At 42.3% G+C, this 19,821-nt stretch overlaps 2 protein-coding genes across 2 annotated transcripts; one reads left to right on the plus strand and one right to left on the minus strand.

Annotated features, from left to right (window-relative positions):
• Nucleotides 1–3,950: 3,950 nt before the first annotated feature.
• On the minus strand, nt 3,951–4,834 carry PtA15_1A704 (uncharacterized protein; the record flags this gene model as incomplete). Its single annotated transcript, XM_053165760.1, has 3 exons — nt 3,951–4,219; nt 4,301–4,597; nt 4,663–4,834. 3 exons carry the CDS (start codon nt 4,832–4,834, stop codon nt 3,951–3,953), a joined length of 738 nt encoding a protein of 245 aa, XP_053016919.1.
• Nucleotides 4,835–10,433: 5,599 nt separating this feature from the next.
• On the plus strand, nt 10,434–12,736 carry PtA15_1A705 (uncharacterized protein; the record flags this gene model as incomplete). The annotated part of the gene is made up of 2 exons (XM_053165761.1): nt 10,434–10,514; nt 12,647–12,736. 2 exons carry the CDS (start codon nt 10,434–10,436, stop codon nt 12,734–12,736), a joined length of 171 nt encoding a protein of 56 aa, XP_053016920.1.
• Nucleotides 12,737–19,821: the final 7,085 nt, after the last annotated feature.

The following is a 19,821-nucleotide window of genomic DNA, read 5'->3' on the forward strand; positions in this document are numbered from 1 at the left end:
CTTGTGATCCTTCTTGTGACAGCCCCAAGGTGGGGGGTCACAGCGCTACAGCATGTTCAGCATTGGGATGCTGAACAAGGTGCACACTCAAGGTGCACCAGCACACAATTTGAGTGCTTGACTCCAGCTTGAGCTGAGGCTTGATTCAAGCTTGCTGCATCTCAACTGCAAGCAGTTTCTAGAGTTTTTCTTGCAGTGCAGAGGTATGGGATTTGGTCTTGAGGTGTGACAGCCTTGTGATTGATTGTTGCTGGTTTTCTGGTAGATCAGGATTGGCTTACCACACTGTGACGGTGCTGGCTGCAATCCTAGCTAGTAGGGAGTCTGATTTCTTGGTACCAATACGGTCTGCAAGCGGTCTATGAGTGTAAGGTTGGGTAGCTTGGTCTGAGCCCCAACTTTAACTCCACTTGGGTAGCTACTTGTGTACTGAGCTTAATCTTCCTCTTTCCCTTGCGGTTCCTGTGAAGGTTGCCGTGTTCACAAGTGAGCAAGCAAGGCTTGTCAGCTGGAGGACTTGGGTTGAGGTTCTGGGTCTGGACTGCTAGAGGGGGGCTTACCTCTATTTGCAGCTAGGTCTGTTTCTAGTTGTGCTAGCTTCCTTGACAGTTGCTGAGGATGGTCTGGTCCGGTAATCCTACATAAAGTTCCCCCCACATCTTGTGTCCACCTGTCGTGTACAAGACACGGGCTCATAGGGCTGGAGAGCCTAGAGTTGTTCTAGGACCAAACACATGAGAGAGAGAACAAAATAAAAGGGCTCAACTGGCTCAGAGAGAAATGGAATCAGTTCTCTGCTGGGCCAAGCAAGAAAGGAGGCTGAACTATATGAGGTAGTGTCATGGAAGGTGTTCACTTGTGACATCTTGTGAGCCACAAGGAAGTATGGGGGTTTCCACTGAGCTACCTCTGTGCTTATTTTTACAATGGTTCATCTGTATTACATATTTTCATTCTGTCTACATACATATTTGTTTACTGAACACGGTTGAAACTTTCTTGTCTTCTTAGGGGTGTGTTGGAATGCGTGCTGCATTTAGTTTCTTAGCAGAGCATTGTGATTCATGCTGCGGCGAATTCTACAATTTTTCTTAACTGCATATCACAATCTTATGTTCTGGGCTGTCCATCTTTGGCGTGCAATTTGGCATGTTAGCTGGGCTTGTCTTAAATTATAGCCCTGCTGACAAACAAGGCTGTTTGACAGAACAGGCCCATTGATATTATTGATTTTTTGGAGGAGTTTTTCCTTGCTTACATCTCCTTTCCTTGGGGTAGTCTTCACCACAGGTCAGTTAGTTGCACCCAAGTTGAGTGCTTGATCAATAGTCACAGACCAGGTTTCATCAATGTTGAGGCAACAGAAGAAGATCTGTTCAACAGAGTGCACAAGGTTCTACACAGCACTCATCTTCTTGATCTTCACAGCTTTTACCTTTTCAATCTACAGTACTTGCTTGATTGAGTCAATCTTGTTTTGTTGTGCTGAGATCTGATCACTGAACGCTGAAATACTGGCTTTGAGTTCAATATATGGTTGGAACATGTCTAGTGGAAAAGGTTTTATTTCCTTTGGCAGGGTGAGAAAATTGAGTGGTTTGTAATTCAGATGCATACAGGGAGTTTTACTTTTCTTTCCAGGACCAAAAACCAGTAAGCCACTCATGGTTTTGAGGTGTTGGATGATTCTTGATGAATATTCTCTGATGGGAGTTTGCAGAACTTGTTCAATTGATGCTTGCAGCTCAGCTATTTCTGCTTTCAGAGTCTGAATTTCATTCATTGGGATATTTTCAGTGTTTTTTTGGTGCAATCAGGTGCTCAATCCATTTCAATATCTTGCGCATTCCTGGCATTGTTCTGTTCCATATGCTAGAAGGTATGGTAAAAAGTTTTGAGATTTCATCCAGTTTGGCAATTTCAATGGTTGACATAGATAGGCCTGAAGATACTTCTGGGTAAGGAGAGGATAAGCTTTCTGTTTTCTTGGATCTAGAGGCAAAATTAGGACTTGACATTTTTGTTTATTGCTGGGTTGCTTTATTAGGAGTGTGCCAAAGCACACTCCTTTATTAGGAATGTGCCAAAGCACGCTCTTGTGTCAAAGCACGCTCTTGTGCCAAAGCACACTCCTTTTGTAGGGGTGTGCCAAAGCACACTCCTTTGGTAGGAGTGTGCCAAAGCACACTCCTTTGGTAGGAGTGTGCCAAAGCACACTCTGTTTGTAGGAGTGTGCCAAAGCACACTCCTTTGGTAGGAGTGTGCCAAAGCACACTCCTTTGGTAGGAGTGTGCCAAAGCACACTCCTTTGGTAGGAGTGTGCCAAAGCACACTCCTTTGGTAGGAGTGTGCCAAAGCACACTCCTTTGGTAGGAGTGTGCCAAAGCACACTCCTTTGGTAGGAGTGTGCCAAAGCACACTCCTTTGGTAGGAGTGTGCCAAAGCACACTCCTTTGGTAGGAGTGTGCCAAAGCACACTCCTTTGGTAGGAGTGTGCCAAAGCACACTCCTTTGGTAGGAGTGTGCCAAAGCACACTCCTTTGGTAGGAGTGTGCCAAAGCACACTCCTTTGGTAGGAGTGTGCCAAAGCACACTCCTTTGGTAGGAGTGTGCCAAAGCACACTCCTTTGGTAGGAGTGTGCCAAAGCACACTCCTTTGGTAGGAGTGTGCCAAAGCACACTCCTTTGGTAGGAGTGTGCCAAAGCACACTCCTTTGGTAGGAGTGTGCCAAAGCACACTCCTTTGGTAGGAGTGTGCCAAAGCACACTCCTTTGGTAGGAGTGTGCCAAAGCACACTCCTTTGGTAGGAGTGTGCCAAAGCACACTCCTTTGGTAGGAGTGTGCCAAAGCACACTCCTTTGGTAGGAGTGTGCCAAAGCACACTCCTTTGGTAGGAGTGTGCCAAAGCACACTCCTTTGGTAGGAGTGTGCCAAAGCACACTCCTTTGGTAGGAGTGTGCCAAAGCACATTCCTTTTGTAGGAGTGTGCCAAAGCACACTCCTTTTGTAGGAGTGTGCCAAAGCACACTCCTTTTGTAGGAGTGTGCCAAAGCACACTCCTTTTGTAGGAGTGTGCCAAAGCACACTCCTTTTTTAGGAGTGTGCCAAAGCACACTCCTTTTGTAGGAGTGTGCCAAAGCACACTCCTTTACACTCTGTTATCAGGAGTGTGCCAAAGCACACTCTGTTATTAGGAGTGTGCCAAAGCACACTCTGTTATTAGGAGTGTGCCAAAGCACACTCCATTATTAGGAGTGTGCCAAAGCACACTCCATTATTAGGAGTGTGCCAAAGCACACTCCATTATTAGGAGTGTGCCAAAGCACACTCCATTATTAGGAGTGTGCCAAAGCACACTCCATTATTAAGAGTGTGCCAAAGCACACTCCATTTATACCCTATTTGTTTCTGGTCCTGGATGTGTGTGTTTTTTGGGCGGAAAAAGTGGTATTAAGTCCACAGGGGATATGTGATCAGTATGTTGTCATAATCTTGATTTGAGTTTGCTGATTCCTGAGTTTTTTTTCTTCTTCTTTTTTTTTTTTGAAGAGATGAAGTGAAAAGGTCTTTACATTGTGTGCTATTGCCTGTTTTGCCTTCTTATTCTCAAGCCTGAATTGTCTTGGTAGTCATGTAAGCTGACTTGAATGACTCACGCGCGCTGCGCCGGTCGTGGGGTCTAAGAGTGAGGAGGCACTCAGGCTCAGCAAGGGTCATGCCTGACTGCAACCAGACATTCTCTTGGGGTCAAAGAAGGTCTATTGGGGCCCGGAGGGCTCTTTGACCTTTGGTTTGAACATCTCAAACGCTTCATGCCATTTTGTCAGTGTTGACATGCTGATAAGCTAACAAGCAGGGAGTCAACATTGTTACTGGCTTGTTGAGTTGAGCCACCAGCCTTCTTGATAGCAGCAATGAAAGCGTTTGCCGCATCTTCCGGGAAAGTGCTTTATGCGAGGGGGCACGTTGCTTCCATCGGGATTGGCGGGGAAATTACCAACTTTGCGCAGTGGTGATTGCCCTGTTGACGACCCCCTTTGAGATCACTGGTGACTTTGGCCATGTCGATCAGAGCAGGAAGCAGCTGGGGGGTGACAGGATGGACAGTGCCGGTTGGCCTGCCATCAGCATCAAGGGTAAAGCAGTACTGGGAGAGGAAGCCGGTGTCAACCCGGGCAAATTGCTTGTACTCTTTTTGATCTTCATCCTGGCCAGCGGCTGAGAGAATAAGACAGGTGAAGATATTATAGTGTTGGCTCCAGAGTTCGGACTTTTGTTAAGTCTTGCCAACCATTGCACACTCCTCAGAATTTTTCCGTGTGACTATCCACAACAAAGATGAGCGAGTTGATGAGACTGAAGGGGCGGAGGACGCAGGTGCTTGCCCGGAAGGCCCAATTGGTGCCCGCAAGTTGCCAGAACAGGGCCCTGCTGGACCATTGGTCTTCTTTGGCGAGGGGCCCACGGTCTCCCCTGTCCAACTGAAAATATAATATTGGTTGGCTTGCTCAACGCCAACAAACAGGTTCAGAATCTCCCTCTGTTCAAGAATGACCAGGGCTGATTGCAAGAGTAACAGGGCGGCGTGATGGGCGCCTAGGAGTCGAGATTGTACGTTTATTCAAGATCAAAACAGCTGAATAGAGTGGAGGTCAGCACACAAATTTTGATATGAACACAGCCGATGGGAGGCTGTATGATTTGTGGGGTCGCGTGGCGTTTTGACGTTGGCAAGGCCGAGGGGAGGTCTAGCGGGGGAAACGGGAGGTGCAGTTGTTGGGCAGGCGGGGATGGGGTTGTCGTGGCGTTAGAAGATTTTGTGGTTGAGATCATGGCATAAGCAACCAGTCAACTTCTGTTGGTGGTTGTGTTGGCTTTGGCAACAGTGAAGTGGAGTCGGTGGGGAGTCTGCCGGCAAAGGTATTTAACAAGGTCACTCTCAAAGGGATGATGATTTTCTGTTAGGGCATCCCCCATTGCACTTGCGCGGGGTGATATCCTCACAGCCCCGACTTTTGCTTCTCACAGTTCTGCCAGGCTGAGCGGGTTAAATCTGGTCTCTTTTTACCTGTGGCATGTCACAGGCTGGGAGTTTGTTAAATCTGTTGCTTTTCATGTATAATTAGTCACCTACAATTTGTATTTTTGTGCTTTTTGCTGGTTTAACTTGTTTTTATATGGTATTTGCTTGGGTACAGGGGAAACCCTTGAATTTTTGTTTGGTGAATCTGTGGTTTTAATAAACTTAGATGCGGCCCTACATAGCTTGTTGTTTTCTCTTTCCTAGCTCAGCAGACACCCAAACCCAACTGACTTGTCTCCCTGAGCTAGGTATGTTGCTTCTTTCTCTTTCTCTTCTTCTCCTTTATCAGTTGTACTCAGAAGACACCCAACCCCAACTGACTTGTCTCCCTGAGCTAGATGCAATAAAGACCCCAACATTGGCATCAGAATTCCTTGAGACCGTTGTCTCTCCTGAGTGCCAGTGCCTAGCCCAGTGAAGAGCTTCCAGCTCTTACACACAGTATGTATTTATGTAATCAAAAAAAAAAAAAAAAAGAAAAGAAACATAATAGGAAACCAATGATGAAGAGCTGAAGGATAAAGCAGTTCAGTTAAAGGAAGATGATACAAAAAGTAAGTGAAAAGGACAGCCCAAGATGATGTTGAGGGTAACTTGGGTGATAGCAGACTAAGAGAAGTTTGACAAGATGTCAAGGACAAAGTCCGAGCACAATGAGTCAAAGTATAATCATCATTCAGTGGGGAAGGATAACAGTAAGAAGAACAACTAGACTATATACATGTATAATATAGGCTAAGTTGTGGGTGTATAGGTTAGAAGCATACTACATAGGGAAATGCTAATACACTATCTCAACAGATGAGAAAAAGACTGATATATGAAATTCTGCAGCAGCAATACAAAATGCTGTGCAAGATGGCTAGTTTGAAGAATTGGAGAAAACACTGATAGCAGGGTATTTTGGGCTGCAACAATGCAATGCCAAAGATTGGATAGGGAATTGATATGTTTTCGGGATTCATCAAAAGAAACTGAGTTAGTATCAAGCATGACTTTGAGTTTTAGGGCTGAATAAATTTTAAGAGTGTAGAAAATGAAATAAGGTGTGAACCAGGAGATATGCAACAAAAACCAGAATGGTTTTATGGAATCTACCATCATTTAAAGAAAATATCATGTTCTCAAGAATGGGTTCAACATGATATTTCACAATCTCAGACTTGGGCCACTTTAGCAATGCATCTAAACCATCTTCATGAAGATTTTTCAAGTTTTTATTTTCTGATAACCAATATTTCCAAGTTAAATCAGCTTTTTCAAGCCGTTCATGTGCTTTTTTGAACTTTGGATAGATATATTTTATTTGATCTTGATAATCTATCTGGATTGATTGGGCATCAATGGATTGTTTCTTCAGTATTTTGCGGCAAGAGGAGTCCAATTTTGTGAAAGCCTCTGGAAGACGCTTCAGATCATCAATTTCTGAAGATAGTTGTATAACTTGATAGTAGTCTAAAGCATTTTGTAGTATATATGCTTTTGGATTTTCCCCAGTAAGCAGAGGTTGAGCATCACTTTCCTCCTGAGCCAGTGGACCAATCAAGTTCATGGCATCTATTTTCATTTCTTTGGTCACCTGGGTTATGACACCTGGGCAAATGAGTGTTTCAATCAAGTCCAGATATTGGCAAATCATTTTAGATATAGGCTTTGCATAAATTACAAAGTACCCATTGGTATAACTGACACCTGGACCATGTGCATTGATTGAAATAGTGAGAGCTTTCTTGACATCCTTTTTGACTTCTTCTACAGCTAAAGAATTTTCATTTTGGGCATTCAATTTTATGAATCCCTTTCTGAATTTCAAATGATCCAAATATTTCCTGTCTGAAATGATATCACAAAATTCAATGAAATGTATGTTGCTTGCAAGAGAGTACCCCCCATAATACATAGTTTCAAGCACTGCTTGGTTTATTAATTCCATTTTGATCCTTGCATGATCTTCTTCATCAAGTACTATATAAATGTGTATTCATTTTATCAGAAAGAGAGAAAAAGGAGGATGATTTGCAACACCCAATCACATGCAAGAATTCAAGAGATACTTACTTGTAAAAAATTTAAAACCCAATGGTCCCCAACCATCACTTGTCTTACCAAACAACTCACTGGTAAAAGGGAATTGTTGAGAATAATAATACTTTGCATAAAGACTTGCTCTTGTCAGGAATAAATCATCTTGGAAAATCTTTTTCACACTTTCATTGCAAATAAATCCATTCTTCAATAAGAAATCCATTGTGTTCAATAAATAGGGCATATATTTTGAAGGGTGAAACATAAATTCAAAAGATTCATTTTTGATATGAGGTATGGTATATTCATAAACAACAACTGCTCTCTTTATCTTCCCCAAAATTGAAAGTCCCAATTCTTCACCATTTTTCCTGACACTGGAGGGAATTTGATACTCTTTGTTGATCTTTGAATATTTGTAATGTTTGAAATTGTTAGGTAAAATACTTTTCAACTTCTCCCAATTGTTGATCAAATCAAATCGGCCTAGTTCTAACAGCTTCAGTTCTTTCAAAACCAATATTTTGTGTTGAATATCTTCAATTAAATCTATATGCTCTTGTTTTGGTGGAAAAATCCCATGATTTTGCTCTGGATCCTGATGTCCCTCAAACAAATTGGTGATTATTTTCAAATCATGATTGAGTGATAGCAAAGTATATTCTATCAGAGAGAAGTTTAAAAATTCAGCTCTTTATCCACCATATTGATTCAAGTTAATCTGATCACAAAGCTACCATTACCAAACCCCACCAAACTCATCATCTCAAAACATCTTATCCTGGTTTTGAGACCACTTTGGGATCTAGGCCTCAGGTGATTATTCAGATTTTAAATTTGGAATTGGGTGATCATCAAACCCTTTCTTCCACCCACATTGCATCATCCTCAGAAGCTTGCTTCAATTTATGCAAGCCATTTGAAGAGAGAGGGCTGAATGCCTAGTCACCCCTATTCTTAGATTAAAATCTGAATAAAATCACCCAACTGGGTGTGGATGTGGTTGGTCCTGTTAACCGGATATGATGGTATGAGATGATCCTTTTGGTGGGAGTTGGTCTAGAGGCTTTTACTTGTTGCAAGCTGTTGATCAACTCTTTCAAATGAAAGAATAACTTACCTTCATCTTTTGTGGTATGATCTGTTAAGATTGTATTTTGGATCTTCATCAGAATGAGCAATTTAATACCAATCAGTTGATCCAACATAAAAAATTTACTTACATTTTTGATTTGTCAGTTTGTATACTTTCCCTGGTTCATCCACCTGAAAATTTGGTTTTTGTTCAGGTAGTGACCCTTGTTTCTGATATCCATTAAAAAAAATCGAAGTTACCTGTGTCTCAAGGAAATTGTTTTGTGCACATGTGACCTGTTGCTCTTTCCGGCCTTCAGTGATTTCCTGTTGAGCAATTTGATTTGCTTCAGAAACTTATGGATTGAAAGAAAATATGAAGGATGATGATAGATAAAAAATGAATCAGCATTAGGAAGGCACAGCACTAAGGGAAACTAGAAATGAAATTATTTATTACCCTGATTGTGTGCTGCAGCACTACTTTCAAAGCTAGGAACCAGTGAGCTGGTGACTCTTTTAGTTGTAATCAAGATGGAGCACAACACCCCAAGTATCAGTGGTGAAGACATGATGTTGGAATATTTCTGATGGCTAAAAATAAATTTTAAGCACAGAGGAGTTTGGGCAAAAGATATATTGGAATGGAAAATGAATATGTTTTCACTAAAATTTAAAAATAAGACCCTGCGCCCAAGATCCTGTACAGATGGTGCTTCATCCAGGGCCAAGATCATTGACCAGACAGAGATACATACATTTTAAATGTCAGAACTCCTTGTCAATGTTTATGCATTTGGCCTGCACCTGTTGTATATATTTCCATGATTGGTTTCATTGAAGCTGGGTGTACAACAGATAAAAATAAAAATGATAAATGATAAGGCTGGGTTTAGCCAGGATTGATGAAGGGTGTCTCAGAAGTAGAATTATCTGTGTGACTTGCAATAGTAAGTGATTATGTCTCAAAATTATTTTTTATATATTGGAATATGAGTTTTCTTGCTCAAGATCCAGGTACAGATAGTGTGTCATCCCCGTTGAAGCTGGATGAAAAAGACACAATCCAAGTGCTCTACATTGCATAAACTGCTGTTGGACTGAACTTGGACAGACCTGTCCAAGCAGTCATCAGACAGAATTTTTACAACAAGTTCTGTAATAATCCAGGCCTTTATAGCAGAACCCATTGGGCAAAATGTTTCTGGAAACTGCTTGGACAAGATTGTCCAAGCAGCAATGTGCTGTATGTTGAACCTGTTGGAAATTGCAATAACAAACCTGATAAAGGAAATTTTTTGGTTAAGTCAAACTAAGTCAAACTTAAAAATGTCCCTCCCTGTGCTCAAAGGGTTCAAGCACACTCACACAAGAGAGGGACTTGAGTATAATGTCCAAAATTTGGCTTGAGGCTGGCCAGCCATTATAATGAAGCTCCCTTCTATTTCACATATCACCCTCTACCCAGCTGACCTTTTACAGCCTTGGGCACCATTATAATCAGCTTCTCTTTCTTCATGTTACCATGTATGCCATCAAGATTATATCAACATCCCTTGGATGTAATTGGGATGTAAAAATTTCCTTGAGGCCAAAACTATGAGAACCTGTACAATCTTGACCTGTAGTTGACCCAATGGGTCCATGATCATCACATAGGTCAGGGGCAGCCCTTACAAGAATGGCTACTTTCCAGCCAATTTTTTCAAAAATACTGGGGAAAAATATGTAAAAGATAGCTGAGATCAAGGGCTACAACATGCTCAGCTAAAATTTTGTTGGTAGTGGGGAGATATTTGTGAAAGGCATGTAAATAAAACACTCCTGTTTTCCTTTGAAAACCCCTGTCAGTGTCAGCCTTAGGCCAATAATATGGCTTTAGTCAATAAGCCTCTCCTTTGGAAACGCTTCGCACCTCCTGGGAGAGGCTTACTGAATTTTGCATTTAATTCAGGCTCAATGAAGGTCATCTCAATACTCTGAGTCTGACTTGAAATATTTGTATTTTTGGCATCCGTCTGTTTTAAGGTTCAAGGAACCCTTCACTGATGATTGTGAGATGGGGCACAAGAAGCTGACTTGTGGACATAGAGAAGGTAGGAGAAGGGGTGACTCACCTATCCACAACAGAGGCAAGGAGCCGTCTGGTTCTCTGCTAACTTCACTTAGCTAGGTGGGGAAGCGGCTACTGTTGTCTGTGTTTTTATAGTTGGATCCATGGAAGTTGGTTATATGAAAACAGCAAGCACAATGAATGCTGGGAGCACTACAATCCATGATTCTGCATGGAACCCTACCCGCCAGAAAGTCACCCAGCACGCCTACCAGCCAGTAAAATTCCTAGGCTGTGCATGTTTGCCAGACCTCACGTCAATGTTTTCCAGAGGGAAAAGTCTTGCCCCTTGTCAGCTATTTTTATGAAACTTGGGGTAAAAACCTGTCAGAAATAAGGGTTTTTGCCCTAGTACTATAACTGTACTGAAATAAAACACTGGCAATAATGTGCCAAACTTGTTACGTTGTATTTAACCACTACAAGGGTTTAAACACTCTTATGTAAGAGGAAGGTATTTGTAATTAATAAGTTTTACTTATTAAGAACAGGTATATATAAGGTTTTTGTCGGAGAAATAGCTGGTAAGCGCTTAAACTGATTGGCTGCGCGTTAGAGGCGGAGGTCTTACAGCAACTTTATATAAAGATATAACTGTAATAAATGCTTATAAGGGATATTGGCATTTTTAGAGTTAAGATCTAGTGGTTTTTGTGCCAGGAAGGCAGAAGTAAAGGAAGTGGTGGCTTTAATAAGCCAGAGGAGAATTTTCACGAGTTAACTTACAGGTTAATGGGCGGTGAAATGTCTGGGGGGAAAATTCCAGTGGCCCCATAACCTCCTTAAATACTGGAGAGGTCATTGAGGGCGCTGAAAAGTTCCCATTAGTTTTGGCTATGGGTAAATTCCAAGAGTAGACGTGTAATCTGCCTTGGTTATGGGGTGGGTGAATTTTACAAAGTGTTTCTTACAAGGTACAAGGCCCTGTAATAAATTTCTTTGTAAAAGTACACATTAAGGGTGGTTAAGTGTGATTTTACAATGTGTTGGCTAGATTCCCACCTTGTAATGTAAAAGCAACCGTGTAAAATTATACCTGAAGTCTTCCATATGGAATTTTACTTGGTGTTTTTTTAAAAAGTGCCACCTTGTAAAAAAAGGAACTTGCAAGATTGCATATTTGCAGCAAAAACCTGAATTTTAGAAGGCAAATTTTGAGGAAGCAGTACACCAAGCAAAACATGTGTTGCAAAAATCAATAACAATGACTACCAGGCTTGAAATTTACAAGGTGATGTGGAGATTTTATAGGGTGTTTTTACTCCTTTTTCCTTTGGAAAATTGACTTTCCTGAACTGCAAATTGTCCAATATGCACTCCTGCTGAAATTATTGAAGGTGCAGGAGCAATAAGAGAATTCACTCCACTGACATAAAATTTGAACAAGGGTTGTATGGTGATTCATGACTCCCAGAAATTTCATAATTCCAGCAGAAGTTCATATTTTCCAAGTGCAGTTGGTAGTAGTGGGTTTTCCAAAAAAAAAAAAAAAAAAAAAAAAACTGCCTTGTAAATTTCCCACAGCAACTTGTAAATTTGAGCTTTGTAACCACTTTTATTGATCTTTACAAGGTAGATTTTGTGCGGTGTACCAAAACCACCTTGTAAAATTTACACAACACCTTGTAATTTCAAACCTGGTTGCCATCATTATTGATTTTTGCAAGGTATATTTTGCATGGTGTACTGCTTCTTCAAAATTTGCCTTGTAAAATTCAGGTTTTTGCTGCAAATATGCAATTTTGCAATGTACTTTTTTTGCAAGGTGGCACTTTGTAAAAAAACACCAAGTAAAATTCCATATGGAAGACTTCAGGTATAATTTTACACAGTTGCTTTTACATTACAAGGTGGGAATCTAGTTAACACATTGTAAAATCACACATACCCCCCCTCAATGTGTACTTTGGGGTTGGTAAAATTGTAAACATTCTGTTTTCTAAATGCCTCAGAAGTGAAAAATGAGCTAAACTGATTCAAAATAATTACCTAAAACAAGCAAGAATAATTTTTGCACTGCTTGTAAATATTTGTCTTTTTGGCTGAGCATCCTGAATTTGGCTCAGTTTTTCACTCTGGGGTGTGTTCAAGATAAAATGTTTCCATAGTACCCAGAAACAAAAATCACCCCTAGGAGAAATTTTCATATTTTTGCGGTGTAGCACAGGATGGTGGTTTTCCGCTCTGTCACGTGGCTAGACTAAAAATAAATAGCGCAGGGTTTTTCCCGCTGCGCTACTTGTGTCAGCCTTGAGCGCACGGAATAACTACTTCAATGCTCCAAAAGGCTACTCTAGACCCCTAGGTCGGAGAGGTACTGCCTCACCGAGCCGGAAAGAGTGCAAACAAGTTCTGGCACCAGGAGCGGACTCCGCGACCAGTAGCGGATGCCCAGCTCCTATTACCTACTGTCTCCAAGGAGACTAGTAAATTCCATTAGGAGATTGATATCCCCTAATGGAGAGTGTTATTCCCTTATAGGAATAACTGCCTGAGCGTGGAACCACATGAGGAGAGTGTTGAAAGCACTTGCTACTAGGAGGATACCCCAGATTTTAGGTTCATCGTCTTGTAGCCTACCAAGCCCAAGCAGTTACAGCACCCGTTTGTGATTGGGGCCTTTATATCAGTCTCCTTTTCTTTTATCCCCTCCTCCTTTTCTCTATTCTACTTCATCTGACTTCTTCTCTACTCATTGCACTTTTACTTTTACTTAGTTGCCATGTATTCCAGATATCCTCAGTCTTCTCTTCTCTTCCAACCACCTGCCTTGCACTTGAGTTTTCATTCAGAGGTATTCACCTAAGAGACTACCCCTGAAAACTTGCCATGTGAAGCAATGACCGCTACCCTCCCAGGGCAATTAGCAATATTGCAGCAGAAGCAAAAGCAAAAGCAGAAATTTTCTATGCTATCTTCTCAATTAGCAGATATTGGAACTGTTGTTTGGTTTCACCTTTGTTTTTTTTGGTTTTAACCCATTCTTTTCAAACATCAGAAGCAAGAATTTGCTATATAGTATCTGCTGATTTAGTGGATAACCCAACTGTTTTGTGTTTTAAAATTCTTTTTTCCTTTTTCAACCCAATTTTTTCTTATCTTCCAAACTGCTGCACTTTTTTGATGATGCATATTATCTGTGCTTTTATATTATTAGCAATAATGTGTCATCACAACATGAGATATAAGGTGGGTGTGATTGGCTCAGTAGGAAATTGCTGCTAACTGTATAACCTTTTTGTTACACAACCAAACAGTCTAAAAAGTTCAGGGATATTTATATGTTGTATATACTTTGTGCTATGAAAATTAAGGAAATATTATGTCATCAGAAAATTAAGTATGAGGGATGCACGTTAGCCATCATGCATTAACAACTTACCTCACGTAGACCCGGTTCCGCTGAACTTTATATAATCAATTTTATTAGCTCAAAAGAACCGCCTGAATCTATCCTTTCAAATAAAGAAATTTTGCAAATGTTTCCTCTCATTTTCACATTATTTACAGCGCTTTCCATCCAGCCTTCTGTCCCAACGGCAGCACGCACACCCCCTGTTTACCTAACCCTGACAAATTGGTACATTGGGGGTGAAATGTTACATGTTGGGTTACATGTTGAATTTTGCGTGTGTACATGTGTTTTGTGGTGTGCATACTTAATGCTTAAGGTTTACATGGTATTTGTGCTTGTCACAGGTGGTACATACATGTGGTACACTTTTTGTAAACTTCTTTCATGGGGTTTACATGGTGCGGGTCATTCATGAGGGGTACTTGGGGGTTACATGTTGCGGGAACATCTTACATCAATGTCATGCGGGGTTTACATGCCGTGTAACAATGTTATATGGTGTTTTTATGCCACATAACAATTTCATACAGGTAACTACCGGTGTCTGCGGATGGCTCCCAAAATGGTGTTCTGCGGAGGGCTGATTCCCTTTTCCATTGTCAAAAAAATAATAATAAATAACTTGTGCAGACGACTCCCAAAAAAAATATAATTGGGAAAACAACTCTCAAAACCTGTCCCGGCGACGTAAATTGGGAAATGGGAGTTGTTTTCCCATTTTTTGGGAGTTGTTGTTCCAAGAATCTCTTTATAAGCTTGAGTTTTAACCTTTTTTTTGACTTCAGATTCTGCTTCCCCATACAAATTTAATCCTATTCCCAGCTGACAGACTTCTCTTATTCTTTCCACCAAAAGTCAAGTTTCCTTTCTGCCAACAATATTTGGAACTTGATTCTTCTTATAGACTTCTGGCCTCTAATCCTCCACCCATCTCATCCTTTCAGTGAGGGGTCACAGAAAACTCACACATGGTACAAGAATTCTTCAACCGCTAGGAATGTGTGTAGCAGCAAAAGATTGGGAAGATTGAGACAAGTCTCATGGTCCAAAGGGTAAGCACTTACAGCAGCCATTTGGGAATAGGGTCAAAATTGAAAGGCACAGAATCACCTGGAAAGGGTCATTGGAATATCTGAATCTCTCAGTTCAGTTAGGGGACATCAGTCCGGGGCCCCGCCAGACTATGTAGCTCAACCTAAGCCTCTTGAACGGAGGGTCTGGGTGAACCTGCCCAGAGGTCTCTATGTAGGAGAGGCTTACAAATAATGTCTGCAGGCTTGCAGAAAAAGGAAGGATTTTTAATCCTAAAAACACAAAAACACAGTTTAAAAATTAACAAAATATGTGAAAGAAAAACTGAACACACAGTTTCTTTGACAGTACTGATGCGCAATTGAAGAAATCAGTTTTGAAGATAAAAGGAATCCTGAAGGATATTCCATTGCTCTGAAGATCCATTTTTGGATTTTCTGATAATAGGGGGTATCAAATATGACAAAATCCACCATTATGTAATTGACAGGTTTGAAAAAACCCACCATTTTTAAAACATGCTGGTCCTTCTTCTACCCCATTTTGGGATCCACTGGTGACAAATTTCACTTTTGGCCAATTGACTGGTTTCTAATTGTGGATTTCTCATATTTGATACCCCCTAATATGCAAGATTGAATTTCCTATCTGCAACAATTGAGTGGCTACAGGTGTAGGATCTGTAGATATCTGCAGTTTTGTGAATCCAAGATCCCCAAGGCATGATGGTTGTAGATTTAGCTTACATTTCTTTGTGTTTTTTATTTTTAAAAGATTAGCACAGTGAAAATGATAGGGATTGGGGAGATGAGACCAGCACCATTTGAAAGCTGAAGTCCAGAAGTATATTTTGGCTCTGGGGCAGGTCCAAAGGAGCTGAGGGGGAGGGTGGGTGAGGCTATAGGGGCCTGTACCATGGGCCTCAATTTTGAAAAATTTCAACTTTTTTTGCCCTGTACACAAAAATGGAAAATTAGAAGAGGGTTCAAATGTTGAAATTCTTCACATTTGGGCTCCAGCCAATATTTTGGCCAGGCTCAGTTAATGTCCCAAGAAATTTTGAGGCAAAAAAATTTGGAAAATTTCAATTTTCATGCCCTATGGTACAGGCCCTAAATATTTTTCCTCCAGGTGCCATTCATGATTTCTTTCTTAGCCAAATTTTTCACTTTGTGCACAAGTCCCTCCCTGCAGGAGGGGCCGCTTTGCGGCCAGCCACAGCAAGCCTCCCACAGGGTCCTGAAAGTGGGTTTGGGCTTAGTTTGGTTCATGTAGCAACGCGGTTTGATTGCGGGGGAGCAAGCAGGGCACCGCGAGTACCCCTCTGTCCATGGAGGCGGCTAAGCGGGTGTACCTGGGGATCAGAGCCGGGACAAGCTAGGGCCTCGGACGTCAGCCGCGGATAACACCACGCAAGGGCCCGGCGACTCATATATGAGTTCCTCAAGGAAGAAGAAGCATGCCCCAGCAGCGTTCTTCCCCCTCACCAATCCCCTCCACACCCTGAGTTGCTCTCAACTTTTCAGACACCACGCACCCACCCCAGAACAAGGCGAGGTTCAGGGTGTTGACACCTGAACCCTACACCACGGGCGCAGAATTTTCAAAGTTCGTCGTCAAACCACCCAAGGCAATAATTTGACATTGACTCGCCACAGCTACGGCAAAAAGCGGTCCCGGTGAGGCAAGACCGCCAATCACCATCTTCAGACGGGCTAAGGCTAGCCTTCCACACAGCAGACCTCCTAGCCCCGTTGGGCAGGAGTTGCCATCGATGAGCCGGCAATCTCTCCACTTTACGACGGTGCTGCAAAACTGTGCTGGGCCACTGTCCAAAACAAAATGCCCTGTATTCGTCCCGGCAAGAATACCGCCCAGCCATGCACATGGCATCACAGCACAGCCCCATCACGGGCATGGCTACCTGCCACACATTTATGTACATAGATATGTAAATAAAAACAGTTGTACGGAAAACTGTAATGTAAATTTGATGGGGGTTGTGGATTAGTTTGTCAGCGATGATCCTTGTTTGCATTATCACAGTGTTGTCAAGAGGCCAACATGTTCAGCTCCACGGATGGTGGGTGGTCAGTTTGCATAAATAGAGCTTGGTCCTTTGGCCACATGAAGCACTTTCTCCTCTCAGCTTGATGTGGACATCATTCGGCCACCCACTGAGCTTGAAGTAATGGTGAAGAGGGCCATTCTTGCGCAAGAAAATGCTGCTCTGGCTCCCGGCAAGCCCTCTTGATCTATGCATTTGTACATATCTGGTTTCTAAATTTCTAACCCCCCCTGTACTGAGCTCTTGTATTTCTCTTTGCTTTCCACACTTCCACATTCCCTTTTGTTTTTTTTGTTGTATTCTGTTTTTCCGGGCAGATTGTTTCCTGCCTCGGATGTGTGCGCAAAAAACAATGACTCTCTAACATTTCTCACCGTTATTGGTGGCATTGTGCGTTGCACATCGCGCCCCGCTACCGCGAGCGAGCGGGCAATACCTGCCAGTTCCATCTTGCCGCGGACGGTTGCACGCGGTAGTGGTGGTGGGGTGCCGTACATGTGGCGTGCAATGTTTTGGCCGTGTGGTTTATGAGCCACTGTGTATCGGCCGTCTGTTTTGGCCACCCCGTTTGGTGGACGTGCTGCAAGCAGCCGACGTTAGTCGGCTGCTTCCGTCTGGTGACGTGGGTTTTGGACGGCGGATTGGGCGAGGGAATAGGAGACGGCTTCATGAAGCCGTCGTGGGGCCTGGCACGGGGCCCGTGACTGGACCGTATGTTGTTGCGGGGGAGGTCCTGTCGTGAGACGTAAGGATCAGCCCGTCCCCAGAGGTTCTAGTGCACCCGGGGTGTACCTCTTCATTGTTGCAAGAAATTCATTGTCTCATTTCTCTCAACCTGGTCGAGGCAAAGAGGTAAGAAACCCCTTTTGCCCTCCTTTCCCGCACTTGCTGCGGTGCGCCCCTGCCAGGGCAGCCGCAGCAAGTACCAGGCGAGAGCGACAGCCGAATGGACACGCGGGGTGGAGATGCTCTCAAGCCAGAGCCTGCCCCAGCAAGAAGCAGCGACCATCTTCTCACTCTTTCCTCAGGAGCCATCACCATGCGTGAAAATTTTCTTCGGCGAAGGTGAGCTGTCATTTCTGATCTTTCTCCCCAAGAAAAGTATGATGGAAATCCTTTTTACCTTTAAACAAGTCGTCCGAAAATGGGCGCAGATGAATCGGGTACATCCGGCAGACTTCTCTTTTCCCATGAACGGATTTCTTTGTCCGCGATGCATGACCCGCTCAATGATCCAACCGTGCAGGGGTTCTGACTTTCCACTCGCTTCGTGCTCTCTTTTTTTCATTTGAGATTGAAAACTCCGTCACTGATTCCCATGATCTGTTTTGCATTTTCCTCCTGTATACCTCATCAGGTTTATGTTGCGTGTAGTTTACGAACAGAAACGTGGCTGAAAAGCAAAGGCCGAACGTTGATCAAGCCTGCATAACCGGTTTTCACAACAAACAACATGGGAATCCATTGATCGGGAAACCTTTCAGGACTACTGACGACAAAATGCTAAGACCCGCGAAAAAAAGGCTCGATACCAAATCTAGGCTCATCAGACCCGCTTTTCTTTTCTCTAGACGGGACAAGTATCGGTTCATTTTTAGCTTGGTAAGTTCATCTCAACAGTGCGAGATCTGTACTAGGTGATCAAAAAAAACTGAACGTCTATTGCGGCAAAAACCTGACAGGCCTACCAGAGAAACTCAAATTAATTTGTGAGTATGCCAGTAATTGAGGCAGGCAATCTGAAAAAAGTGCAAGCAACTACTCACTGAAAAAAAAAAAAAAAAACGGAATCAAGAAAGATGAGGTGTTTGATATTGGATGATATTGATAGGGTACTGCAGTGATTTAAGAGAAAATATCTTATTTGTTATGTCATCAGTGCAAACTTAGCGCCAGGTAACTGATGAATTTTAGGCTGGAAACAGCTTATTTTGGCCCATTAGTGTGTTACTAGAGTGCAGGGGCGGCTACGCCGCCCTGTATAAACCCTTATGTAGGAAATCTGTAACAGTAAGATTTCTATAGCACTTATTTAAATACAAATTTTTTCACAGAACCTCTTCTTGATCTTTATCTGCCAACTGAACAACCAATAAATTAGACACTTCACGCACACGCGAAAGGCCTACATATGATTGTCCGTGTGCAAAAACTTGATTTTTAAGAACTAAAGCTACACGCTTCATGCTCTGTTAAGACTGTCCTTGACATTTATTAATTGTCATTGCAAAGGCCAAACCCACAGGAAATTGATATCAATAAAACAATACTTTCATGTACAAATCACCCTTGTGCAAGAGCGTTATCTTAGGAATGGTTACCTCTTTATACTTGTGCGGCCCTGTCACAATACGGCCGCAGATAGTATTATTGGTTACCCTTAGGACTACCAACCTGGTGCCATTGCACAAGCCGTTGGCAATACTCAAATTCCTAAGTAATACAACTGGAATGCCCACTTTCAGTTTCAAGAACAATCTGTTGAGGGGCCTTGGGTATTCCTTTGCCTTCTATTATGATTCCTACCGCTTGGAATGTTGGAGCATTGTATTTTCTAGGGTCATTTGAAGCATTTTCCACAGTCTTAAAAATCATTGAAATGTATTTTCATCTTCTTATGATATTACCAGCCATGCAATACAATTTTGCATATGGATTGTGTTGGTACAGGAAGTTCTGCAGCTTGACAATAATCTTGATGTCAATGCCATCACATGTAGAACTGCTTGCAAATGATCCAAGAGCGCATGTCTTCTGATGATTTGCCTCTTGAAGACCTCCATTGCACACAACAAAAATCTGAGAAAAATGAGCATCACTTGCTACTAACAGTTGAATTGGACCAATGTTGTGAGACAGTCCTCCTTGAATAGTGAAAACAGGTGCTCTTGGGAATTTTCCCGCTTGATTGCTAAGAGTGAAGCCAAGAGAAGTAAAGGATATTGAGTTGTTGTATGTCCTTATATATCTCTGGAAGGTTTTAGCATCTGAAGATGAAGTGGATCACTGCTTCAGTTCAAGTTGCCAAAATCCAATGCTAGTGTGCGTACCTTTTGAGTCACCGGTCAAC

Source organism: Puccinia triticina, chromosome 1A (genome assembly GCF_026914185.1).
Source record: "Puccinia triticina chromosome 1A, complete sequence".
Classification (NCBI taxonomy): Eukaryota; Fungi; Basidiomycota; class Pucciniomycetes; order Pucciniales; family Pucciniaceae; genus Puccinia; species Puccinia triticina.